Consider the following 26,151-nt stretch of genomic DNA (forward strand, 5'->3'; position numbering starts at 1 on the left):
GAGCTACACCAGCCAGGGCTCTCCCTCTTTTTTTAAATAAGAGGTGCTGCTAGATTGTTCCTAACTTGCAAGTGGCCTTGCAGACTCACTTTTCCTCCATGGACCTCTGTTTCCGCACTCCTAAAGCTGGCCTGTGGGACTCTAGGTGACCTTGAATGTCCTTTGTAGCTTCTTCCACACTTCTCTGCTTCTGCGCCTGCACCCACTGCCCTGTGTTTTACTGCAGTGAAGTGAGAGTCATCACTAATGCTGACTCAGGAACACACGTCCTGCCTGTCTCAGTCCCTGGGTTTTGGAACTATGTGTTTTTTTTTGTTTTTTTTTTTTAACACAGAGTAGGTACTGAGCTGAGCTGCTGATTTCCAAGTATGAACTCTCCTGAAACGCTATGGTGAGGGAAGCTTGTCCTGATCAGTTCCTGTCTCCCTGACACCAGGGTCCAGATGAGAACAGGACGATGCAGCTGATTGATTACCAAGCTGTAAGCTTCGGTTGTTCGTCGTTCATGTTGAGGTTTACTTTGATCTAAAGAAAACAGAACCCACTCATAGTAGCTCTGGGTTTGAGCATTTTTTCAGGATGTTCCCAATTTTCTTTTAATGAAAACACATACCTGATTATTGCACGGCCAAAACACTGAAGGAGAAGGGGAATGTTACACAGTGACTGTCTGCTGTCTAATGAGGCTTTCTGGTCTGTGCATGTCTCCCCATCCCACACCTTCTGGACTAAAGAGAAAGAGCTGATTTATTTGCTAAACCTGAGGGACTTCGAGCAGATTATTCTCCATGAGCGATAACCATAGCCCACGGGAAGCATACCAGGCACCCAGCCTGAGCCTGGGCACTTTGTGGGCACGCTCCCATTTAATCCTCAACCCTTGGGATAGGTTTGTATTCTTATTATCCTCATTTTACAGATTCAGAATGTCCCCCAAGGTCACAGAGCTGGGAGGTGGTGTAGTCTGTCTGCAGACCCACTTCCTCAGTCGGAAACGCTGCAGCGGAGCCGGGCAGTGGTAGGCAAGCGGGACAAAAATAGTGCACGGCTTCTTGGCAGCGTCACCTGAAACCCACGCTGCGCCCTGCGTCCATCAGCTGTGGGGGGTTGAGGCGTCCAAGGCGCCCACACCGCACTGTCTGAGCACCGACTCGGGCGCCCATTCTGTCTGCTGTGGGGGGTGGGATGCGTTGGACGCAGAACTGGGCACAAATCCTGGCTCTGTTCCCCGACCTTAGGCAAGTGTCTTCGCCTGTCCACCCGGCCTGGCAGATCCTTCTCCCCTACTGCCCTGAGCGGGAGAAGAGGCGAGTACCAGCTAACACCAGAGCAGGCGTTGGTGAAATGCGTTTACTTCTCCCCGGTGTCTCAGTTCCTAGTGCGAAGGTCAGGCCCGCTCCTGCTCCCGGCCTCTGTTACGGGTCTCCTCTCCAGTCCGAGCACGGACTTGGCGGTGCCTGGGCTGCCACTGTTGGCTTGTTTTTCAGTAAACCACCCCCTCCCCCTCCTGTACTGCGGGGTAGACCTGGGTTTTCAAATAAAGCTATTTATTTGCTTATTTGCAAAGGGGAGGGGGTAAAAAAATGTTCGAGGGCAAAATCAATTACTATTTTTCATCTTTGACAAAGTAATTAAGGTCCTAGTGACTGGCTAATTCCGACCGAATGGCTGCGTCCTGATGGATGCGGATTTACGGCCTTCTCGGTGGCGCGATTATCACTCTACCCAGGCGGCCGTGGAGGGCAGGGGCGGGAGTCCGCCCCAGGAGGACTTGCGCCTACTATTCCAATTCTTTTCTTTAATACTGAGGCTCTACCCTTGGCACTGCCCAGCACCTACACACAGGTCTGCACCGCCCGATGAGCCGCCCCTGGCCGCCCTCTCGCCCCGCCCGGCCCCGCACTAGAGTCCGACCATTCTAGGCCTGCTGGCTCCAGACCCCCCTCCGCTCTCCACGAGGCCCCTCCTTTCTAGAATCTTGCGGCTGGGAGTCGGGAGAGGTAGGGAGCAGGAGCAGCGCCTCTGCAGAAGCCCGCCCCCCAGCACCGCAGGCGGCGGCGTTTCTCCTGCGTCAGCCCCTCTGACGGGCGTAGCGTGGGGCAGGCCCCTCGCAGGAGCCCGAGTGCGCACTGGGCTGGGGAGGGCCCTGGGGCTGAACGTCAGGCCAGGGACTGAGCGGGCACTGGCGTCACTCCACCCTGAGCCGCAGCTGGGGGCGTTCTCCCTGCGCCAGCGACTGCCGGGGCGTCTGCACGCCCCAGACATCGACTCGAGGTGGAAGCCCCGTTCTTACACAGCACTTCTCGGGAGTGGCTCAAATGCAAATTGAGGAAACCGGCCGGAGCCTTCGGTAGTCGTGACTTTCCCCGGTGAAAGTTGGCCCAGGGCCCGTGGAGGGAGGTGCAGACCCAGGGGTGCACCTTGTGGCGCGGAAGCCGGGGGCTGCTGGGCAGCTCCTTCCAGTTCTCGCCTCCTGGTTTGGCTCCGTGGAAACTTGGGTCTGTTTTGAATGAAGCCCCGACAGGCCCCCACTCCCAGCCCCACCACCACTCGGTTTTCGCCGTGGCTTTCAGAGTCCCGGGTGTTTCCCAGCGCCCACCAAAACCAAAGCGCGCTCGCCCCAGGGCTTCTGTCCCGCCTGCTCTCCTGACTGTCCTCCAGCCGGAGCCCACCGCACACTCGGCCCTTTCTCCTTCGGGTGCCTGGTTTCCCTTGGAGCGTGCCTCCAGGGAAAGGGAGATGCCCCCTCCACGCCCGCCCGGCCCTGTGGGCGGGGTGGGGGGGGATCTTCCAGGTTCGAAGGAGAATTTATGACCCTCAGTTTCCCCTGCTTTACAACAGGGAGTTTCTCAAAGGTTGTTGTCAAGGCCAAATGTGATAATTCCTAAAAAGCCGTTGCACAGTGTTCAATGCTGAGAGCTTAGTAAACGTTACATCAAAACTACAATTAAACGCGGCCCGAAGCGCTCAGGGAAGGTCCCTTCAGGGACCTTACCCTCCTTCAGTAACAGTGCGGACCTTGGGTCCCCTCTCCTCTCCGCTCAGGGGGCCTGGCGGCGGGACGGAGGAATCCGAGCGCTCCGGAGCAATTCGAAGGCGGCAGAGCCCTTCTCTGTGCCCCGGGCTCTCACCGCAACCTGCTGCCCCAGCATCGGCCTGCTGACCCTGCGGCGGTGGTGGTTCGCCCTGCGGGCAGAAGGGAAGGGACAAAGCGCTTCCCCGTAGCGCCCCATTGCCGAGGCCAGGGCTTACCTGAGCCAGACCCTCCAGGAAGAGGGAAGAGGAGCGGTTTACTTATGTATCCCCGTTCTGATCTCCAAACTACGCCTTCTTCGTAAAGGTGTTTTCCTTTTGTGCCAAAAGTAAAGACCATCTTTTTATCGCCACCGACACCCCCCACCCCGCGAAGCCCCGCAGCACTTCCTCCCGCAGCGGGGCCTGCCGCCGGGTTGCTGGGGAGCGAGGTCTGGAGGGTCTCTATGACCTCGCACCTACCAAGGCAGGCCTGGCTGTGGTGGGTTTTTATTGAGAGGGCTAAGAGAAAAGAGATGACTCCCCTCTGACTCTGAAAGTGACCTGAGAACCAGATCGGCTTTGGAGATCATTTCCTTTTCAGTTCTCTAAAATACTTCCAGAGCGGCTTAACAAGTACCGTGAGGACATTCATAATGTCACCCAGGAATTTCTCTTGTAGTAAGAGAGATAAAATGGGAATGAACATGCTAGACCACTTTTTTTTTCTTTTGGAGCAAAACCCCAGGCCCCCTGAAACACCAGTCCGTCGCCCGGAAGGGCAGGGCTGTGCGGATCCGAGAGCCGCACACGCGCTGGTGGGCGCAGCGGGAGAGAAGCAGCACCTGTGTGCAGCGGCCATTGCAGAGCCGCGGTGGGACGTGCGGACAGACCCTCGATCCTTGTCGGGGTAACACTGTGGAATCTGCCGCCTGCAGATTTGGAGAAGCGGCTCCGGGATCTAGTGGGAGAGAAAGACGGAAACACGAAGGTGATTTAACTCGTACCCCTGCGCCCACCGCGGCAGCCCAGTCGGCTCTTCGGCTCGCCTGGGGTGCAGTGGGACGTGTCCCCTCCCATGTTTCCCTTAATTAGGGAGAGGCAAACTTCTGTCGTTTCCTCCCACCGCTTCGGTTTAGTAATCAGACCCACATGAGTCACGCCGAACACGCAGCCCCCTCCCTCCGCAGTGACAACGGGCCAGCGTACTCTCGGCTGTTGTCCCTTTAAAACTCGAATACATGGGGGTAATGATTTATCAAACTTGTATTATCAAGAAAATGTCAAACGAAGGGCACCTTGCCTTGCACTGACGCAAACCTGGCCTTTCCCAAGGAGATATAGAAAGCGCCTCTCTTGCTGGAGCCAAAACCAGTCTTGGCAATCGCTGGTTTCACTCTCTACCCGTTCTGCCCGTGTCAGACATGGTGAGTGTTTGCTTTTGTTCTTTTAAGACAGGGGGCCGCGGGGTTAGGAAGGACAGATTCGTTTTGGATACTTCTTTTTGAGATGGTCTATATATTTTGGAAGGAGGGGGGAGAGTTTTCACAGTCGCCGTGGTATTTGCACTTATGAACATCACCTGAGACTGGAAAGAGGTTTCCGAGGCTGCGGGGCTTGAGAAGTTGGCCGGGTCGCCAAGCAGCGGGGTTCTGGGCGCTGTCCTTGGTTCTGAAACCAGGTGCCGGTACCGAGGTTGGTCGCTCTGGGTCCTAGAAGCTATTGAGATCAGAATTCTGGCTGGAGTCAAGGTATTCAGTGCCGGTGCAAATTAAGGAGTTCTGTTATGTGCACTTGGGAGAGAAGGCTCAGTGACAATGTGCGGTTGAGGCGAAAATAAGATTTTTCTCACAGTACAATAGTAATTATTGGTGCTAATATTTAGAAATCCTTGACAGATCACACCACGGGTTAGAAGGCGGAGGGAAAATTCCGGCAATTCTTTAAATTTGAATCTCAAATGGGAGAAAGCAAATGACAATGAGCCCTGAGTTTTGGGTCCCCAAGCAAGTGTAGGGCCATGAAGGACATCGGTCGTCTGTGAATAGTTATTCTGGGTTGGCTGCGGGAGGGGGTAGGCGGGGGTGGGGGCAGGACGGGGAGAAGGGGACTTCGCTCATTCTTTTATATATTCGGGAATCTGGGAGTGAATGTAGGTTGTGTAAGGTGACAAACCTGGTTACTATCGGATACTTTAAGTCTGCTTTATTGTTGTTGGGCCGTCGTTGTCATTTTGGCTGAGGTCCTCATCCCCGCCCTTGCTACCTGGCTGACGGGCGGGAGGGGTTTGGGGGCACCGGGACTCACATAGTGGACTGGGCCTGAAATGTTCGCAGGTGCCTGGGCAGCAGCTTTGTGGCCGCAGCTTGTCTGTCGCTTATGGGAAGAAAAAAAGGCAATGTGCATTGTTGAATGACAAAGGAAATGGGGCGGAAAATTAAAGAATCTTTCTACAGTGGTGATGGGGACACGGGTACCCTACAGTCGTGATGTGAAATCCAAAGTGGGCGGGGAGCTCGAGGCTGTAGGGCTATTTCTGCCCTCCCCTTTATCACTCAAAAAAAAAAAAAAAAGCCAAGGTTTCTGCCTCTTGTCTTAGTTTGCCTCCATCAGAGTGGGGAATATTAGCTTCCTTATGTCATGTGGTTATTGACCAGACGGGCAAATTGAAAAATACTGATGCAGTTTTTATTGGAAAAGGAAAAAAATTCCAGATTTCAATTTGTTCCATAGATATTGTGTCTGGCCCCGAGTTGTGAACGTTTTCTATATGTAGATACAGGTCATTTCAAACCTGCCTTGATTTTTTTTTTGCACGAATTTCACGTTGTATCTGCAGGATTGCGGTGCTCCCAGGGAAATGAATAAACAACCAGCCAACAGCCTGGAGGCGCCCGTGGCGCCCGGCCACCACGATGGCTCGTGCGCGCCCAGGACGAGCCCGGAGCAGGAGCTCCCGGCGGCCTCCGCCGCGCTGCCACCACACGTGCCCAGGTCCGCTTCCACCGGCGCCCAGACTTTCCAGTCCTCCGACGCGCGAGTCTGTGAGGCCGAGCGCCAGGGATTGGGGGCTTGCAAACTCAGTAGCCCGCGGCCGCCAGCGGCCTCGGCAGCTCTGCGGGACTTGAGCGAGACTCGTGGCTCTCAGGCTGCCCTTCCTGGGGGCGCCGGGCCCCGCAACGCGCTGCATTGTAAGATTCCGACCCTGCGCGGCCCGGAGGGGGATGCGGACGTGAGTGTGGGCAAGGGCACCCTGGAACGGAACAACACCCAGGCCGTGGGCTGGGTGAATATGAGCCAGAGCACCGTGGTGCTGGGCACGGATGGAATCACGTCTGTGCTACCGGGCAGCATGGCCACCGCTGCCGCCCAGGTAAGCAGGTTGCGCTTGGCCCGCGCCGCCTCCTGCTCCACAGGCGCGCGAGGCGAGCAGGCCGTGGCGGGTGCACGTGTGCTGATGGGGTGACTGGTTGGCAATGCCAGGTAATGGATGCGGGAGGCAGCTTTGGGGCTTCGGAAGCTCGCACTGCGCTGGGGTCTCCATTTCAGGGCCCGAGGGCTGTAGTGACCCTGCCAGGGGGTCGCGACCTCAGGAGCTGCCACTAGGTAGCCCTTCCCAGCCTCAATGGTAGCGGAAATCCAGGTGCAGACTGATTGAGCAGTTGAGGCGGATAGATTCCTACCCCTTTATGCAGACCCGACTGCCCCTCTTGCCAGTAACTGGATCTTTAATTTTTCTTCATTAAAAATGAAGAAACATGCAGAGGAAACCCCCGATGAAATGATAGTTTTAAGTCCTGTAGCTTTAAATGGGACCTGGGAGTTACCCTTTACCTCATGAGAACTCATTTGATGAGAGGTGGGTCCACATGAGCCTGCTCCTGAAGCGTGGACTTCAGGGCCCTTCAAAACCTAAATTTGTCATCTCAGTTCTGGACGTTTGTTTCTCCTTCAAGAGGACCTCTCTCAACTGTATGAGCTTCAGGCTCCACAGACGTGGAACCACCCCTGCCTTTGCTCCTCTGTGCCCAACCAGAGGCATGAACCACCCACAGAGCACATCCCAGTCCTGGGTGAGGGATGAGCAACAGACTATCGGTGGCCCCTCTCCCACCCAGGCTTCTGTCTTCTTCCAGTGTCCTCCAGTCTCGCTCTCCCCTCTGGTCTCTTCTTTCCTCTGTCCTGTTTCGCCCACTTCACCTCTTCCCTTCCCGTTGCCTGCCTTTCCACTGTTCTTCCTGGGCGCAAGGGTTAGGCATATACGCAGTGGTGGGTGCCTGAACCAGAACATCCACCTGTCCGAGATTTCAGGTTTATATAGCCCTTCCGTTGGTAATCACTCTAGTGTTCACACGCACACGCACACACTCGAGGGGGACCATGCAGCAGGAGCTCGGCTGTTAGAACAATAAGAAGTGAATACACACCTTGCCTTTCCCACTCGCCCTTGATTGGGGGGTTCGCTTCTGGTGTGTCTGTCTGTGTCTATTAACTGCCTCTGACAGCAAGTGCCCAACAGTGTGACCCCAGGTGGAGACGGAGTTTTGTGTCACATGTCTTGTTTGACCTCCGCACTGCGGCAAAAGCAGCTGGAACTCCCACCCTTCTAGCTCTGGAGGAATTGGAGGGTGGGGGTGGGGCTGGAGGTGGAATGTGTGGGGAGGAGTGTAGGAAGATGCTAACGATGTGCAGTATAGATCAAGCCCTTTCCTTGGCTGTGTTCAGCGCTGCCCATCTTTCTGTCGTTGCCTTTCTGACACGTACCTTGGCCCTCCTCCTTTCTCCCCAAGACCTCCTCCCCCGACAGCTGCTTTTCTGTCCGCCATGGGCTGTAGGACAGTGTGCAAGAAAACCAGGGTGCTAGAATAGGGGGTCGAAGGTGACTGCGGAGCTGAAAGCTGTGCAGTGACTCGGGTCCCTGGAGGCTCTGTGGGTCCCTAGAAGCTCAGTGGGATGGACCGTGTCCTGAGCATGGTTTTACTTGAGGTGGCTCTACTCCGAGCCTTTCCTGGTTAGTATCGAGGCATTCTAGAACCGTATTGCCCCAAGAGAGCATCTTAGTGCGAGCTTGCAGAAGTGAGCCCCAAAGGTCCCTACACTGCTGGAGCTGGAATGTGCCTCAGGGGACAGTTATTCTAAGCCTCTCCTTTTACAGAGGGGGACACAGAGGCTCAGGGGGAGCTAATGGTTTGTGGTGGTTATCCAGTTGGTTGGTTAATAGTAAAATTTAAACCAGAATTTAAAGTATTAGCTGCCATGTCTCTTACCATATCTGCCTTCTCTATTATCCCTCCTGTTCAACCCTCACACCTCCCTCCTGCCCGTCTCCCTTACCCCAGTGCTGAAAATGCCCCTCCCCCAGGCAAGGCAGGGGCTCTGGCTGGCTTCAGGCATTGCAGCTCTTTCTGGCCTTAGCACAGACTCCAGAGGGAGAAAGTGCTGAGGAAGGGGTGCTTTGAGGGGCTTGGGGAGGGAGGGGTTGGTTAGGGACCTGCTTGCTGTGATCTCTAGGCATGATGTTGGGGGCCTGCTTGCCTAATGAACTCTTGGTCGGGTTTGGGGATCAAGGGACCTGCTTGCAATTAACTGACTGGTTCAAGATTTGGGGGAAGCTGCTTGCTGGTGTGCCCTGACTGCAGGATTTAGGCAAGAGGGGAACAGGGGGCTGTTTAAAATAGACCTTGGATCAGAGTTGGGAGCCTGCTTGCTGAACGACTCTCAGTGCAGAGTGGAGGGGTGAGGGTCTTGCTTGTAGATGCATTCTCTCTTCGGAACTGGGGTTCTGCCTGCGGATGCATCCTCGGTTGAAAAGTGGGAGCCTGCTTGCTGGGAAGGACCCTCAGCAGGGCGGAGGGTTGGAATGGGACCTGCTTGCTGACCAACTGGGGCTGTTATCCCACAATGTGCTTTTCCGCCCCCAGGAGGACGAGCAAGGGGATGAGAATAAGGCCCGAGGGAACTGGTCCAGCAAACTGGACTTCATCCTGTCCATGGTGGGATATGCGGTGGGGCTGGGCAATGTCTGGAGGTTTCCCTACCTGGCCTTCCAGAACGGGGGAGGTATGGCTTTTCCAGTCTTTCCGCCTGTGGTGCTGCAGGGTGGGCACTTGGAGGTTGAGGGGAGGGACCTAGAGCCTCTAGATGGGCCTGGAGGAGTAGCTCAGGACCACCTCCTCCCACTCCAACCCCATCCCCCGTGGGCACCAGTGCGAAGCCAGAGGGCAGGAGCTGCCACAACTGTTGGGCACTAAATCCAGAAGGCTTTTACCTGGAGATGGAGTTCAGGGAAGAGGTGGGCCCTCATGATCCCCGCCTGGCTCTGTTGTGGGGGGGCTGGGTCCTGAGTCAAGTGGGCATCGATGCAGGTCAAACTCTAATCTGACAAGTATTCAGGGAGCAGCATACTTCATGCACCCGAGTGACTTTGCAGCCAGTACTTTGTGTGGTCCTGGACCCCGAATTAAGTATGTTTTAAGGTTATGACTTGGAAATCCCAGCCTACACAGAAGACCTGGGAATGGGCGCTCTGGGTGGTGCTGAGCTCTAGCTGCAGGAGAACCAGGTGTGAGCAGAGAGGGGCTGGGGGCTGTGCTGTCAAAAGCCTCTCAGAAGTGCCCCCGCACATGCGTCCTCTTGGGCACAAGCAGGACATATTTTGACTAGCAAAATCATTTAGCAAAAGTGGGTTTCATTTCATTTGCCCTAACTGGGGGCTGGAGGAAATGCTTTTTTTGAAGGAAAACCATTTCTGAAATGGTGAGGGAGGCCAGGCAGCAAGCACCAGCTGCCAGGCTTCTAGGGTCTATGGCGCCGCTTCTGTGCCCGTGAAAAGCAGACTTGGCACGACCGAACCCTCTCTGCTTGCCCTTTGGACCTTGAGGTGCTGCAGGGTCAGCAGCTGCCCCCATGTTGGTTGACAAGTCGCCCTCTGGGAACAGGAATCTTTGCCTGGAGCCCCCACCGCAGCTGTTCAACTGGACCAAAGAGACCAGAAATGTGCCCCTCACCCCATCATGTTAGGCAGCTAAAGTTTTGTCCTGTTTTTGTTGTTGTTATTGTTTGTTTGTTTGTCTCTTGGGTGGGCTCCAGGCAGAATGTGATACAGTGGAGGGTGGAAAGTGCTGCAGCACAGGACAATGAAAAGGGAAGAAATGCTAATGTCCCTCCCTCCCACTTGCAAATCAGGACAAGGTGACAAGTACTTATGAGGATCCAGGAGCACTTGCAATCAGGGTGCCCTGGAAACCGAAGGCTGTGCGCTGACCCCCAAATCTAGGTGCCACAGCTGGGTTTCAGCTTGGTTTTCACAGGGGGTCCCCGGACCAGGAAGCAGGAAGTGGGAGGAAGGCGCTATAATAAAGCTTTCGGTGACGGGAAGGGGTGGGTATGCCGGATCAGGTGGCCAGGGAGCACTGGTGGAGTGAGTTTGGCGGGCGAGCATGCTGGTGCTTTGCTAGCCGTCCCGATCTGCAAAGTGCGGGCTGCTTATGCTCCCAGTGCTTCCTGGATCTCAGGGCCTGCAGGCCTTGGGAGGGAGAGTCTGACCGTTCTGCACTGTGGCCCCCGGCGCCCCCCCCCAAGCCCTCAGTGCTCGGGTTGGAGAGCTGTCCTCCTCCTTCCCAGGAGCAGAAGACTGAACAAACCACGTCTTTCTCAAAAACCCTGTCAGGAGAGGACAAAGAAGGCCCTTTAACGTTACTCCTCAGCAGCTCGGGGCTGCAGCTTGGCCTTCCTGGCCTGGACAGCCTCTAGGAAACCCCTCTGACCGGAAGGTCTTTTCTTCCGGCAGGAAGTTGGGGAAGACCAGCTTTCCTTCTGTTGGGCACAGTGTTCTGGGCTCTGTCATCTCTGGCCCTGGAACTGGTCTGACCCCTGCAACAGCACTTCCTGGTCTGACCCTTTTCAAAGGTCACAGCTATTCCCCAAGCCTTCAAAACAACCTCACAGCATCCTTGAAGGGAAAGAAGCCTGGAGTCCAGATAAGATACCCACATAAATATTGTCAAGTGCTCAGTGCCTGGGACAGGTACTGTGGAAGGAGACTCGAGGGAGACTTATTAGAGGAGGAAGCATTTGAGCTGACCTTGGAGAATGGAAGGGATTTCTTGGATGGAGAGGGAAGTTGAGAAGTGTGTGTTGCCTGTGGTGGTGGGGGGGAGTGGGTACTGGCCACCCGCCTGACAGAGCAGGGCCAGCCCCAGCTAGCAGAATGCGTGCAGGTAAACTCAGGTTATGTGTGAAGGGGGCTCCCAAAGTCTAGCTTAGCAGACGTTAAATCCTTGGAGGCCGGGGGCTTTAGTGAGATGGTGAGATTTCACCCACTCTGGCTCCAGCAATGAGTCAAAGGCATGGATTCCTGGAATACTAGAAGGGCTTCATTTGGGGACCCTGAAGTACTTCCACGAGAAGCAGAACAGACTCAAACCAAACCAGCACGCACCACCCTAGCAGCTTACCCAGTGGGGAACTGAAAAAAGGAGTGTGTGTGCAGGGGCCCTTGTGTTTTTTTAGAGGAGGGCTCTCAAATGTCCCTGGGTGCCTGCAGCTGAGCTGGACCACCAGAAGTCTCCTGGCCAAGGGGAGGGAGCCCGTTCTCCCAAGAGGGGGTGCGAGGGGGCCCGCGCCCCGCCGTGGCCTCCCAGAGCTCTCACGCGCCGCTCTCTCTCTCCAAGGTGCTTTCCTCATCCCCTACCTGATGATGCTGGCTCTGGCTGGGCTGCCCATCTTCTTCTTAGAGGTGTCACTGGGCCAGTTTGCCAGCCAGGGCCCAGTGTCCGTGTGGAAGGCCATCCCAGCCCTGCAAGGTGAGTCCACCCTGTGCCTTGGCCTCTTCAGCCCTGCCCTGCTCTCTCTCTCTCTGGTACCACATGGCCCCCCCGGGAGGGAGCCCGGCTTTTGTGATCAGCAGAACTCACTCTTTCCTTCTTTACTTGATCACCTCCACCTCTGGGGCCCTCTGGATGGCCCAAGGTCACTTCTGGCATCGTTCCATCCCTGGCAGAAGGCCTCGATGTCCTTGGTAATCACAGAGGACACTCCCCCCCTACTGTGTCCATCTGGCAGAGAGAGGCAGGACCTAGGTCCCCACTGGCCCGACTGTAAGAGTTCCATAGGACTGGGGACGAAACGAACCCCTGAAATGCTGTTTCCACAGGCTGCGGCATCGCCATGCTGATCATCTCCGTCCTAATAGCCATATACTACAATGTGATTATTTGCTACACACTTTTCTACCTGTTTGCCTCCTTTGTGTCTGTGCTGCCCTGGGGCTCCTGCAACAACCCTTGGAACACGCCAGAATGCAAAGATAAAACCAAACTTTTATTAGGTAAGTTTGGATATACCTCCATGAGGTGAGGTACTCATTCGTTCATTCATGAAATAAAGATGGATTGAGCCCATATTATGTCTGCCAGGCCCTATGCTAAGGGCTGGGGCTACAGAGATTTTTAGAAAAATACCAAATATACTTAATTCTAATACTGAAGGAGCTCATGTCCCAGAAAATGCTAATGCAATTTTTGTTTGCTCAGGAATGGTTGGAGTGGCTGTTAAAAGTGCAGATGTACAGGCCCCCCAGAGAGTCTGATTTGTTAGATTTGGGGGCAGGGACAGAAAATTTGCATTTCAGCAAGGTCCCCAGGTGACTGGTGAGCATGGTGCAATTGCTCTTCGAAGAGCAACTCGGCCCTAGAGTCTAGGAGAGCGGTACCCGTGGTCCTGGGGCCACGCATCTCAAAATGCCGCTCAGTGCCCGAGGGAGACGTGAGAACAGACGCTTCACTGAAGACCTCCATGGAAATGTGCACCGAGTAGCAGCAGAGCAGAGGAGGTCACCTGGGGAGACAGGGAGCGTCCTGGGGCTGTTTCAGACCTGAGATCCACTGTGGCTTGGGACTGGGGGAGGCTGTCGGCTTCTTGGGTCAAGAGCAAGAGAGTGAGAGGGAGGAGGCACAGGCACACTTGTCAGCAAGGCTCATTGGTCCATAGACCATCTCAGCCCCTGAGTGGGCACGGGCCTGTGTCAGGTAACTTCTCTTCTCGGAGCCTGAGATTTCCTCACCTGAAAAACGGAAACCGTAACAATGTGCTTCCTCCTACTGGCCTCGTGGGGCTGCTAGGAGGAGAAAAGGAATGAGAGGCTATGAAAACAGCTGGAAAAGTAGAAAACTCTACAAATAGGAGGTGCCAATAGTATCACTCACCTTTGAAGGCTCTGGTCACTTTATCGGGCTCCAGAAATAAGCAGTTTCTCCTGCTTCCCACCATGAGCTGTCGTTTCCTTTAACGGGCACCTGTGCTGAGGTCAGGACCCTGGAATCTCCATGTGAGTGGCTTTTCTGAGGCCTGGCCCCCAAGCCAGCCCTTTTGCCACACAGAGCAGGACACTCTTTAACCCTTGGCGGGTGCTAAGAGGGAAGGTGCATCCTTCCCTCGCACACCCCAGACAGATGCACCTACCTGAAGGCAGACAGTCACTCACGCTGGGGTATTTTTACACACACGGCCATGTACATACACACCGTGACCGAGCTCCACCTGGAGAGGCTTGGAACACAACTGAAGAGGAGCTAAACCCTGAGACGCGTGCCCATTAAGCCACGCCCTGTGCACCTGGAAGTGCTCAGGAATGGGGGGGGTGACATGCCCAGGTTCCCAGGTGTGCAGCTCACTTACTAGTATGACCAGGAGTAAGTGTCCCTTATACTCTCTGGGTCTCAGTGTCATCTCTGTCATCTCCCTGCTGACATATTCTTAGTGAGAGCAGGGGTTTCGACCCGGCCTGCCACACATTAGAATCACCTGGGGAACTAACGCGTGGAACCGTCCCTGGTGTCCACGCCAGACCAATCAATTTGAACGACCTGGGGACGGAGCCTGGGAACCTGTGTTGTCGGCGTCCTCGAGGTACACCCAAGGGGAGGGGGCAGTAGCTTTCGCTTTGCCCACATCCCAGAGGTCACCTCTGCCCACGTGCTGTCTGAGAGAAGCCCACATGGCAGCTGTTCACAGGTTTACACCCAGAATCAGCTGCCAGAAAGGCCCCCTCGTCATGGTTGCCATGTTAGGGCACAGTGCGTTTTCCGGGATGTGGGGTCTGCAGGGGAGAAACCTCTCCAGGCCATCCTGGAGCCCATCTGGTCCTTTCCAGATGGTGCCTGGGAGGGGCGTCATGTTTCTGGGGAGGGCCTGCTGAAGGGGGGCTGTTGCCTTGACTCAGTCTCTATGGGAGCATCACTGGGGGCTTCCCTCGGGGACTATGCAGGCCACAGTGATCAGTGCCTGGCGTGTCCTCCAGGAGGGATGACAGTTCAGAAACACCATTCTCCCCTGCTGACAACATGCACTCGTATTTGTGCAGCACCTTAACACCGTAACAACAGCTAGCATCGCTTACTGCACGCCAAGCACCCTGTTAAACCCTTTTACTCTTGTTACCGATATTAACATGGACAAGAAACCAACACATGGCTCTCAATATTATTTCTACTCTCCACGTGAAAGAAAACTGGAGCTCAAGCTCAGAGCTAGCTCTGTGGTAGACCTGGGATTTGAACCCAAGTTTGCCTCTCTCCCAAGGCTCTGGTCCTAACTGCCATGCTCACTGCTCCCCAGTCTACAAAGTAGCCTCTTAAATGATGTCTCTGGTGTTCCTAGGAAGAGCCCTATGAGTTCCAAGGGGCAGATGACATGGTCACTACTTCACAGGTAAGAGAGTGGACTCAGAGGCTCAGAGTGTGGAAGTGCCTGGCTGTATGTCACGAGGTACAACCAGCACTGGGGTCTGGGTCCCATGACCCCGATCCTCTGCTCATGACCCCGAAGCATCCTTGGTCCAGCAGGTCCTACCCCGTCAGCCCCGCAGTGACGTCAGTCCAGGTGCTCCCTCACTCTTGGTAGCTGAGGTTCTGTGGGGTAAGAAGGAAGCTTGTCTGGACAGTAGTTTGACTTAGCAATTCCACTTCTGGGGACTTCCCTAGGGGGGACCCAGAGACACGGTGAAGGACTGTGTGAGGTTGTTCCTTGCCACCACATCCCCAGTCCTGGGAAACAGGAGAGACACTGAATCACGTGACAGAAATTCCAGTGAGCAGCGAATGATTCCATTGTCACAATAAATCCTAGTGCGTCCATGTGATGAAGTTCTCTACACTCATTGATAATGAATATTTATAAAACAGGGGGAAATCCTCACTGTATTATGTTAAACATAAAAACAGGACACAGGGGTATAGGATACTTTTACTTTTGTTAACAATATGTGCATGGATAGAAAACGTATAGGAAGGTGATACACAAAATGTTAACAGGCAGGTTTGGGGACATTCTTTATTTTCTACATGATCTATCAAGGACACAGAGAAAGAGGATGATTTTATAGTCATATATAAAAGTTGGGTTTTTAATTTTGTTTTAAGCAGGCTGAGCAGGTAGACTAGACCTGGCTGCGGGGGGGCAGGGGACGTACCCCTGGGTTTTCCGAGTTCCCAGTCTGGCTCACAGCATCCAGGGAACATTAGAGGCGGAGGCAAGACATTACACAGCTAAGCTGCTAGTGGACTGGCACAAACCAGAAAAACTAAGCAAGCTCTGAGCAGGGAGAGACAATGGACGTTTTTCACTCTGATGGTTCCCTGGGAGGTGTGCACAGACTGGGCAGATCTTATCTCCTTCTTAGCTGGTGCTTTAAGTTTTTTCATTTGCTTGTTAAAAAGTGAGGGTTTTTGTGTGTGTGTGTGTGTGTGTGCAGGCCCCACCTCCAATCTCTTCTACCCTATGTCACCTATATAGGAGTGTGTCCCCTTACTGGGGCCAAGTTCTCCCTCACAGAAGCAGTTTTGGTCCTTTGGGGTCCTGAGTGACTTAGCAAAGGTGGTGGTGGTCTGTCCTGCCCAGACAGTTGGCTTTCTGGCCCCACTGCTCTGATGGACAAGTCAGGGGTCCAGATGATGGGTGTCCCAGGCTCTCTCCCAATGGCCATTCGGAGAGAGAAAATGTGACAACTCCTTCCCCTAGTGCACTGCCCCACAAATAACCTTCTAAGGTCTCCTTCCCCCTCACGACCCTGTAACCTGCCCGTGTGATAGCAGGCAGCTAGTTCCCGGAGAGGGGGTAGATCGCCCCTTATGACCTTCAGTCATAATGCGGAGGTATTTACTCCAGGGGCCTCTCTGCACTGCTAGGGACACACACGGCCCCAGAGACCCACCTCACCATCCAGATGACAGAGACCCACGCCAGCCCCAGAGGACAGCACTGCCCACCTCCACACCCCACTCCCCCTCAAGCCCCGCTACCCAGCCCATGGGTAGAAGCTAAGTCCGCCACACATCTCTAAAGTGTATTTTGTAAGAAAGACTTCCTCAGGGGGCGCAACCACCAGGTATCTGTAATGGAGAACGGCTGGCTAATCCATGCCCTGCCAAGTGAGACCAGCGGCCGTCCTGTGAAATGAGGAGCTAGCTGGATCATTTAAAATGGGAACCATGTAAATACCATTTCTATTTCTGGAATGGCTTAATTTTCATTAGAACTTTAATTAAATGACTCCTTGTCTCCCTAGCCTTTTATGTGCTTTCATTTATTAATAATTGCCCGAGTAAAGAGAATCCCATTCAGACAGCTTCCAATTTAGAATGATCATTATCGCCGTTCTTTGTTCAGGGTTGCTGGGCCGCGGAGCTCTCTGATGACTGGGCCGCTGGCCGACCTGAAGGCGGGAAAGCGCGCTCCTGCCGCCCGGTGGTGGGAAGAGATATTGCAGGTGGCTGGAGGCGCAGGGAGCCCTGCTGCAGTGCCGCAGGAGCGCTGTGACCTTGTACCGCCGCGGCAGCAGTGATCCCGAGACACTGTCTAGGGAGGCTGCCCGCACGCTTCCCGGGGGGCAGCTTTGGAAGCGAGTTGGCAGTTGAGTGTTAGCCATCTCTTCCACTTAAGGGGATGGATGTACTCTTAGGCAGGAGAGCAAGAACTAACTAACGTGATTAGTGAGTGACAGAAACGGGATGTGGAAGGTGTTTAAGCGTCTTCATTCAGGTCACTGTTGGGGGAAACAAATGCTTCCTCAGGAAATATTTGATACTGGTTCGGAATCCTCGTTAGACTAAAGGAGAAAATAGGGAGTAAGAAGGTATTTTGAGGATTCTAAAAGCAGATTCTAAAAGAGGATTCTCAACCCCAGGAGATTTTGCAGGAGATGGTTGGCAATGTTGGTAGACGTTTCTGGTTGTCTGAGCTGGGGACAGATGCCCCTGGCATCTGGGGGACAGAGGCCAGGGCTGCTGCTGGATACCCTGCAACGCACAGGGCGGCCCTGGCAACAGAGCGTTCTCCCGTCCAAAAGGTCAGGAGCGCCGCTGTTGAAAGATTCAGGCCTACAGAACTCACTCATCAGGGGAAAGGGATTCTTCTAATTGTTGTTTTAATCTTTATGCAATATTATGAGACGTTCTTGGCAGGGAGTGTGGGAAGCAGAAGTAATTTATGCCTGGCAAGTAGGATGTGGGAGGCAATGTTGAGGACTAGAGGTGCTCACCCCATAAAATGGTGTAGCAGTGAGGACTGGGTTTTGGGTAGAGTTTATGGAGTCCAACTGTGTGCTGGCTATTGCATGAAACTTTAATTCATGATCTCAGTTTGGTTCTTGCTTGGATACAACTACCACCCAAACACGGAGGCCTGGAGAGGTTAGAGGAGCTCATCTGAACCCTTGGGGGCCGTGGAACCCCTGCACTCACAGCTGTGTCCGCTTTGCCGTTCCGCAGAGGGCGTAAGCTGGGGGTCCCTGCGCTATGTTGGGGCTGCACGTGCTTTTCCCGTGGTCCACAATACTTAAGAGCAACTTGACCTGCTTTCCAACCTCTGAAAACGGGTTTTCTGCACCTTTGGCGAGAACCCCTGGAAACGCGGGGCACTGGTGGTTGGAGTGCTCTCGGTTTGCCGACCGGCTCTCCGTGTTACCCCGCCTTTCGTGCCCTCCCCGTTCGTGTCACCAGCTGCCATCAGAAGGGGTCAAGTTCATGATCTCTGACCTCTACCCCAGAGCAGAATGTTAGGAGCATGGCCTCCAAGGGGAGGAGGTCTGTGTCCTGGTTTCTCTGGGTGACCCTGGCCCCGAGGAGCATCTTTGTGGGTAACACAGAGACGACATAACAGCCCCAACCTAGGGGGCTGGTGGGAGGCTTCAGTGAGCTGATGTACAGAGAGCACTCGAACCCGGGCACGGTAAGTGGCATGTCAGTGTTGGTGTCGTTGCCACTGACACTCTCTGCTCCTTATGAGACAGTGTCCGGTGGGATTAGTGCTGGGGGACTGTCTGCGTGAAGTATCTGTCAAGCGATCAGCATTTATAAAGTTGCCAGAGAGGCCTTTTAATATGGTCAGAAAGACTTCGGCCTCTGCCTATTTAAAATCAGGAAAATAGTGTGTGCTTTTCCGGTTTGATGAGGATTTCACTGGAAAATGCTTGTTAAAGTGTCCAGTGCAGCGCCTGAGGCATGAGACTCACGAGGTCAGCATCCTCTCCCCATCCCAGCCTGGGTCGGGCACTCTCTACGCTTCAGACTGGATAATCTGAATAGTTCCCTGTTGTGGGGACTGTTCTGTGCATTGCAGGGTATTTAGCAGCATCCCTGGCCTTTACCCACAAGGTGCCAGTAGCTCCCTGTCTTCCAGGTGTGACAAGTAAAAATGTCTCCAGACACTGCCAAGTGTCCCCTCGGGGCGCACTCATGCCCAGTTGAGAACCCCTGGGTTAGGTCCTGCTGCAGGCTCATAGGCGCACTGCCCCGTTGCTGCCTCCTCTGCCCCATGTGAGTGCGTAGAAAGCCACATCACCCACATCTTAGGGTATTTACTGTGTGTCAGCCCTCCAGCCAGGTAGTGAGTTCAAGGTGATCTCATAAGAGAGCCTGCTGTGGCAGTAGCTCTTCAGGAGGTTTGCTTATGTCGGATTACATTCATCTCACAAACCACTTCCTTTTGGCGGCGTCCATGGAGCTGGGTTTGAATCCCGATTCTCTTCCTCATTAGTGCGGTATGGTTTCAGGAGAGCCTGGTTCCTCGTGTTAAAAACAGAGGTAAAGGGCCCCCGCCTAGGCTGTTGTGAGTGTTACATGAGGTAATGCATGCAAAGTATCAAGTGCTTAGCTCAGCGAGCACCGCAGACAGAGCAGTCTGCGAGTGAGAACCACTGTCACCAGGACAAGTCACTGCTGTGGGGCGCTGCGCTGAGTACAGTGTAGTTCTGTGTTTCATCTCCACCTAGCCTGGCTCCGTGAAAACTTTCCCCAAGTTACTCTTCAATATTTGGCAAATCCTTTAGGTTTTTGTTTTCAAGTTGCTGCTAAGACACATGTATATATATTCTGTGTGGACGTCACTGTGTTTCCATTCTGTCCTCTCCTAAACAGATTCCTGTGTCATCAGCGATCACCCCAAAATACAGATCAAGAACTCGACCTTCTGCATGAGCGCCTACCCTAACTTGACAATGGTCAACTTCACCAGCCAGGCCAATAAGACGTTTGTCAGTGGGAGTGAGGAGTACTTCAAGTACGAGGGCCTTTTTTTTTTATTACTTTCTAGGAGAAATCCAGTGAATGAGTGGGTGCTCCAACTGCAGACTGGAGGTGTGGGCAGCTCCAGGGGCGGGTAGCTTCCCCTCCCTACCTGTTCACACATCAGTGAGGAAGGTATTTTCCTTGGTTTGGCTTCTGAGAGCAGATTGCTGTGCACTGGGCCTGGAGCTGAGCAATGGCTGAATGCCGGTGGGGACAGAATCGCTGCTGCTGTAATTCCTGACACTGATGCCAAAGTCATTGCAACATCTTCAGGCAATGTGATCTAAGCAGATCTTCAGTTGACTAGGTTTTCCCCCCAGCCTTCTCCATTTGAGAAGGAAACAACTGCAAAAAAGTCAGAAACCAAGTCATAGTCAAGGATTTAAAGAACTAAATCGTTTTTTTAAAAAACAGTCTCACCTTGGTTCTGTACTTTCTGCATCTGCATTGCCAGACACTAAGGACTAACGTTCAGGGATGCTAGGAAATCCTCAGCTACCACAGGATGATTTGGTAAAGTTTATGGAGTTTTTTCTTAAAGAAGATAAATGCAGGCAGATTTCAACAGCAGGCAAATAAGGCCTTGAGTTGGGGGTCAGTTAGGCCTTGAGTTGGGGGTTGTTGTAAGCTCGTGTGCTCAGGGACTTGACGGGGACGAGTGCCTGCTTCTCAGGCAGGTGAGTGAAGAACAAATGCACTGGGTGATAGAGAGGGGTGGGGACTGGGGCACACGGGCGAGGATGTCTGCCCCGGGCCAGGGAGGCTGCCACCGCCCGGCCCACATCCTTGTCTGAGGGGTGCGGGCAGTGCAGCCAGAGCTTCCCTGTTGTAGGGAAATCAGATAGAATCTGGCATGTTGTGTGTCTCCCACTTTAAATGTTAGCAATTCGAACAAAACACTGGCACATAAAATGCATACATCCGTGGGCCCTGGTCTGTGACCTTTACTTAGGTAATAAAGTGGTCACTAAAAACCTTACCAGGTGCCCAATTGCCATCAGTTTCAATGCCAGATCTCTCTCCTGTGCAGACGCAGAGGGTGTGCGGTTGTTCCCTGCAGAACAAACAGGGGGCCTTAGGCTGAATGAGGAACCGGTCCCCTTTGGAGATGATGTTGGAGCAGGGAGGGTGTGCATGGTCTCGCCCTGAGCGCTGAGAAACTGAGCGCGACCTGGTGGTTATGGGAGGTCTGATCGCGTAACCTGTGTGGTTGGGTATATTGTGAAATGATTTGTGAATCAGCTTTTGGTGGTCTTCCTCAGTCCTCTGGGGCCAGTCTTGGTTTCCAAGAGGAAGTGTAATTAGGAGTTTCTTGGGGCCCATCCAAGGGCCCTGATGAAAGAATGGAGTAGTTGAGGTGACCGAGGTCCTGTGGGATTGTTGATTAAATGGCTTACCGTCTGAGGGACAGAGACATGGGGTAGGTCCTTTTCCCACTTGGGGAGGGTTTGGGAGCCCATTCACTCCCACCCTCGGTCAAGTCTACTCAGCTCTTGTGCCCAGGTTGCCTCAGGGGTTGAGACCAGAACAGGCTCTGTCACTGCAGAGTGTGACCATCCCTGCTCTGAAGAGCGTGGCTTCAGCCTGCAGGACGGCCTCTCGGGTTGTCACTCACTAGCTGGCCGGAGGGGAGGGCAGTGGCGCTGCTGCCTTTAGGTTCCTCAGGGGATCAGAAAGCTCTGGGCTGTCATTTCTGCAGTCTGGCAGAGCCTGGACTTTGGCCGGGCCTTTGCTCAGGTCACAGAAAACCACCAACCAGCAAACACAGGCCTTTTATCCAGGATGGAGTGGTCCAGTCTTATGAGAACTCACCGTGCCTACCACTGCCTCCTACCCCAGGAGTGAGGCTGCTTGCCCACCTTCTGGCCAGGCTACAAGGTAGGGATGTGGGGGTCTCCAGGCAGGTCAAGACTTCTTCCACTTTCAACCAGGTGGTCAGCTGCAGGTACCGATACCCAGCAGCACCCGCAGTTTGTCGCTGATATCTGCCTTTGAATATGGTCCTTGAGTAAGGTCCAGCCAGCCTGAGGTCACGTTTACCAGTCTCACCTTTGGGCCATGCCCAGTGCACCCTGAACCGAAAGGCAGAGCAGTGTTTTTAGTCACTTAGCACAGTGACCCTGTGCTGATTTTTTAAATGTGAAATTATGCAAATGCTACTGAAATACACCCTCATAAAAGAGTAGGACAATAGGGAAAACTCACAAAAATCACCCTTCACAGTTTAGAGTCTCTGTTAGTGATGTGACCTTCCGTTCAGACAGCAACCTTGGTCATGCCTGTTGGGGGGCTGTACTGGGCCCCCCAGTGCTGTGGGATTCGTTGCACTTCTCCGGGGGCATCTCCTGATGGTGGTGGAGCTGACATAGTCGTGCGTGGAGCCTGTCCAGGGCCGTAAGAGGCCTCCCAGCGGATGAGGAGGAGTAGGGACAATCCACTTGGCCTCTGTGCAGACAGCTGTGGGCAGGAGCCCAGGTCAGAGAGTCCCTCACAACCTGATCCTATCAGGTCCCTGATGGGGAGGGTGGGGGTTGCTGGAGTTTGTTCAAGGCTGTGGCTCTGCTGGGAGATTGAAGCCTCCCTCCCTCCTTTCTCTTTCCCACTCTCAGGTACTTCGTGCTGAAGATTTCGGCAGGGATTGAATACCCCGGGGAGATCAGGTGGCCACTGGCCTTCTGTCTCTTCCTGGCCTGGGTAATCGTGTATGCATCTCTGGCAAAAGGAATCAAGACTTCAGGAAAAGTAAGAACTTGCATTTGCCTGAGAGAAAGCTCCGGGCCCCCAGGGGTGACTGTGTCAGGAGCAGGTGGAAGGGCGTGGGGAGGCGCAGGAGCAGTTCTGATTCTGGCGCTGAGCAGCGGGGGTTCTGGGCGAGTGACTGCCTGCCTGTGAAGATGGGCCAACGACACCTCTCTCTCAGGGCTGTGCTGAGGACTGAAGGAGGCAGATGCACACAGAGCTCCTGGGGGCTGCGATTAGTTTCCCTCCTTTCCCGTCGGGGGCCGCCCCTTCCTTCAGCAGACGGGACCTCCCTGATAGGATTCAGTCACTCTCCCCGCACTCTAGAATTAGCATCCCAGGCCTTCTGGCTGCCAAGATGCCCAGAAAAGATCAGAATTGTGAAGTGAATCTACTCTGATCTCTCAAGCACGTCCACCACATTCTCAGCCTTTCATGTCCTTGTTCCAACCCCCAACCCAACTCTCCTCCACCCCCTGTGAATCCCCCCACCCTCCGTGGCACCCACAGGTGCCCATCCTGCCAGTGGGATGATCTTGGCGACTCTTGCTGGGTGATAGCTTGGCTGGCGCTTTGGAGACGTGGGAAGTCCCACCCAAGCTCAGTGCGGAGGCAGGCAGGCCAGGAGTCCAGGAAGCCCGGGACACAGGGGTGCCCCCCCGGGGGTCCCATTGTTTTTATTAGTCTGTGCCACTTTAGGTGGAGGATGGCGTCACAGCTGCTTCTTTGCTTTGGTTTAGAATTTAGTCCTTGGTGCTAGATTGTATGGGCTTTCTGGACTGGGACTTTCAGGGCAGCCCTGCGCAAGGGCTTCTTTTAGGTCTGCCAGCTTATTTCTGCTTCATTGAAGAAGGTTGCCGAGTAGGGATCAATGATCGATTCTTTTCTAGATGGAGAATAGCACCCGAAATAATGGCACAGCCCTGGAGTGTGCAGACATTAATCACGGGGTGTTGTTGGGAAGCCTGGGTGAATGTGTGGCTGAAGCTTCTTATTATAATGGGCTCCTTTGTGACTGGAATTCCACGAGCACTGTCATTTCTAAGCAGGAGGGCTGTCCTCCTGCTCCTCCTGCAGCGAGATAAGCTCTGTTCCTCTTGCTCAGGGGCCCTAGGAGGGAAGATTGGCTCATTGCTTCCTCCGAGGCCTCACTCTTCCTTTTGAGCAGCCAGGATTCCAGAGGCAGCGGTAAGCGGCAGGCAGCCCGAAGGTCAAATGCAGCCCGAAGGTCAAATGCAGCCCATTGGACCCAGGGGCCGCTCTGCCTGAGACTTGTGGCAAAACCACGGAGCTAACCTAATTAGCTAGTACAGGCTGGTGGGGCCTTACCTTACCACCTGTTCGGGGCTCCCGCTGTGAGGAAAATGCAGCCAAGTGTCAGGCCAGCAGGCTCCGATCAACTAGTCATTGTCACTCCTGCCAAGTGTGATTCATTACTGTTCAAGTTTAACTCCTCTGACAGTACATTCTGAAACAGGTGCATTCGGAAGCTCCCCTGACCCAGCGGAACTAGCTGGCATAGAGCCTCCGTGTACACCTGACTCCCATGTAGGCATCCCCGGGATGTATGAGCCAAACTGTGGGCCCTTTTAGTTGAGTAAGATCACTGTCTGCAAAGTAAGTGCCGCAACCCACATGCCAGGGCCCAGCTGGGTGAGGCAAGCAAGTGCTCAGGGTGTGAAATTTAAGGCGGCACTCACTCTCAGGTTCCTGTACATGCTGGTTGGACCCTGAGAATGGGTGTCTTCTTAAATTTTGAACTCTACATGCCTCACCTGCCTCTCCTAAACCCTAGCCCTGCCTCATCCATTTTTGATCACATGGCCCACAGAGGGCCATCCCATTCTGGGATGGGAACACTGGAGTTAGAAAGCTTCGAGGTTGTATCTTGGCTGCAGCTGGGAGACCTTGAGTGAAATATTAAGCCCCATGCAAGACACAGCCTGAGCCTCATTTTCCTCCTGTATAAAATATGGCTGCTGATAGCTGGTCCAGAGCGGGGGCTCCGGAAATGGTCGTATTCGAACAGCTCTCAATAGTCAAATGGGAAGAGTTGTCTCAGCCAGTTCGACTGGGGCCAGTCTGGGGTTTTCTTCCTGCTGGCCCTCTGTCCAGGTCATGTCCCCTCGTTGCCTCCTTCCATCCTCGCTTCCCACCAGCTGAATGTGGTCAGGAGGTGGAAAGACACTCCTTCGGTGTTACCCTGTCCCTGCCGTCTTGGCCGAGTGGGGATGTCAGACCATCAGGGCCGTGATCTGCCCTCACAGCCATCTCCTCTCCCCAGCCCCATCTGGCAGCTGGGAGGACACCCCAGGCCTTCCTAAGGTGGGCAGTTTTCTCCTGAGACGTCAGATGCCTTTACTTTCCTAGTGTCTATGTAGAAGGGCTTCCTTAAGAGGAGAGAGGGAAGCAGGTTTGGCAGGAATATGCCCCTCCCACAGTGCCCAGCAATCCAAGTGCTTGAGGCAAGGAGGGAGGGGAGACTGTTGGGGGGAGGGGCTGGGAAGAGACCCCCAGTTAGTAGAGGTAGGAGGTAGCAGTGAAGGGGAAAGGATACCCGCCCATCCCTGTTCTGTAGCCAAAAGGAAAGAATTTGGCTTTGAGCAGTAACTGGGTTTAGAGGAAAAAAACAACCTCTCGTTTCACCTTGACCTGTAGGCTGCCCCATTTCAGCTAATGGCAACAGCATCCTTTTGGTTGCTGAGGCCAAAAACTTGGGGTCATCCTTGCTTCCACCCTCCTCGCCCTTTATTTGACATAATCTGTCAGGAAATTCTGTAAAATATATCCAGTGTCCAACCATCTCTCCTAGCTCCCGTGAGACACCCTGGTTGGCACCCACATCCTCCTTTCCTGGATGGCAGCGTGGCTCCCCAACGGCTGCCCCCGCTTCTGCCCTTCCGCCCTGTAGTAGATTCGCAACAGAGCAACCGGATGGAGGTTAAGGTGTTAGGTCGGGTCACTCTGCCCACACTCCTGCAGCGCCTCCCATTCCCCACAGAGTAAAGGCCCCACAAGGCTCTCTAGGACCCGGCCCTCCATCTCCCCCACCTCTCTAGCTTCCCCTCCTGCCTGTGCTCTGCTCTTTGCTGTTCCTAGAAGTCAGGCACAGCCCCTTCTTAGGGCCTTACTCCAGCTGTTCCCTCTGTCTCGAATGTTCCCCCAGATTCCAGCTGGCTCACTCTCACTTCCTGCAAGTCCTGGCTAGCTTTGCAACGAGGCCTTCCCTGCCCCCCCATTTTTGTACGACCCTCTTTCCAGCATCTTCCCTGCAGGTCCGACCCCCTTTTCCTTTGCTCTCCTTCCCCCCAGCCAGTGCACACATTGCCTTCTAATATGCCACAAGGGATATTGTGAGTACTACTGGTTGCCAATCTCCCTAGCTAGAATGTACGCTATTCGAGGGTAGGGGTCTTTGTCCTGTTTACTGACGTACCCCCCATGTTTCACGAAATGATCCCAAAGTTGTATCTTAATCACAACTCTAACCTACCCTCAACCCATTTCCTGCAAGTCCCCACATTGGCCCTTGTCCCCTGAATCCCGGTATCTGCCAGTCACTGGAGCCCCTTGCCAGGCCCTAGAGTTGGAGCAGCCAGTGCGTGGTGAGGCCTGTCTCCCTCCCAGGGGGCAGGCATCCCAGGATGGGACGGGAAAGGATGGACTGAGCCAACAGTGTTTGCCCCGTTGGCTATCGGAGCCCACCACAGGGATCCGAGAGGGCTTGATGGGCTGGGATGGGAGCTTAACCTCATCCTTCCCAGTGTCTTCGGATGCACGTTCGGATGCCATTGGCCTGTGAGCTGAAGGTGGGCGGTGTTACTGAGACTGGGGAGAC

At 54.2% G+C, this 26,151-nt stretch overlaps 1 protein-coding gene across 1 annotated transcript in view; it reads left to right on the forward strand.

Annotated features, from left to right (window-relative positions):
* SLC6A5 (solute carrier family 6 member 5) overlaps positions 1 to 26,151 on the forward strand; it is a 70,684-nt gene that overhangs the window by 22,211 nt on the left and 22,322 nt on the right. The window contains exons 2-13 of the mRNA XM_037040541.1: positions 1,239 to 1,386; positions 1,975 to 2,320; positions 3,046 to 3,221; positions 3,364 to 3,514; positions 3,750 to 3,922; positions 4,694 to 4,763; positions 5,852 to 6,385; positions 8,934 to 9,072; positions 11,685 to 11,816; positions 12,167 to 12,340; positions 19,425 to 19,566; positions 22,184 to 22,316. Of these exons, the coding sequence (XP_036896436.1) occupies positions 1,239 to 1,386; positions 1,975 to 2,320; positions 3,046 to 3,221; positions 3,364 to 3,514; positions 3,750 to 3,922; positions 4,694 to 4,763; positions 5,852 to 6,385; positions 8,934 to 9,072; positions 11,685 to 11,816; positions 12,167 to 12,340; positions 19,425 to 19,566; positions 22,184 to 22,316 (2,318 nt within the window). The remainder of the gene's footprint in view (positions 1 to 1,238; positions 1,387 to 1,974; positions 2,321 to 3,045; positions 3,222 to 3,363; positions 3,515 to 3,749; positions 3,923 to 4,693; positions 4,764 to 5,851; positions 6,386 to 8,933; positions 9,073 to 11,684; positions 11,817 to 12,166; positions 12,341 to 19,424; positions 19,567 to 22,183; positions 22,317 to 26,151) is intronic.

Source organism: Sturnira hondurensis, unplaced genomic scaffold (assembly GCF_014824575.4).
Source record: "Sturnira hondurensis isolate 20B ecotype Veracruz unplaced genomic scaffold, ASM1482457v3 Scaffold0002638, whole genome shotgun sequence".
In the NCBI taxonomy this organism is placed as follows: domain Eukaryota; kingdom Metazoa; phylum Chordata; class Mammalia; order Chiroptera; family Phyllostomidae; genus Sturnira; species Sturnira hondurensis.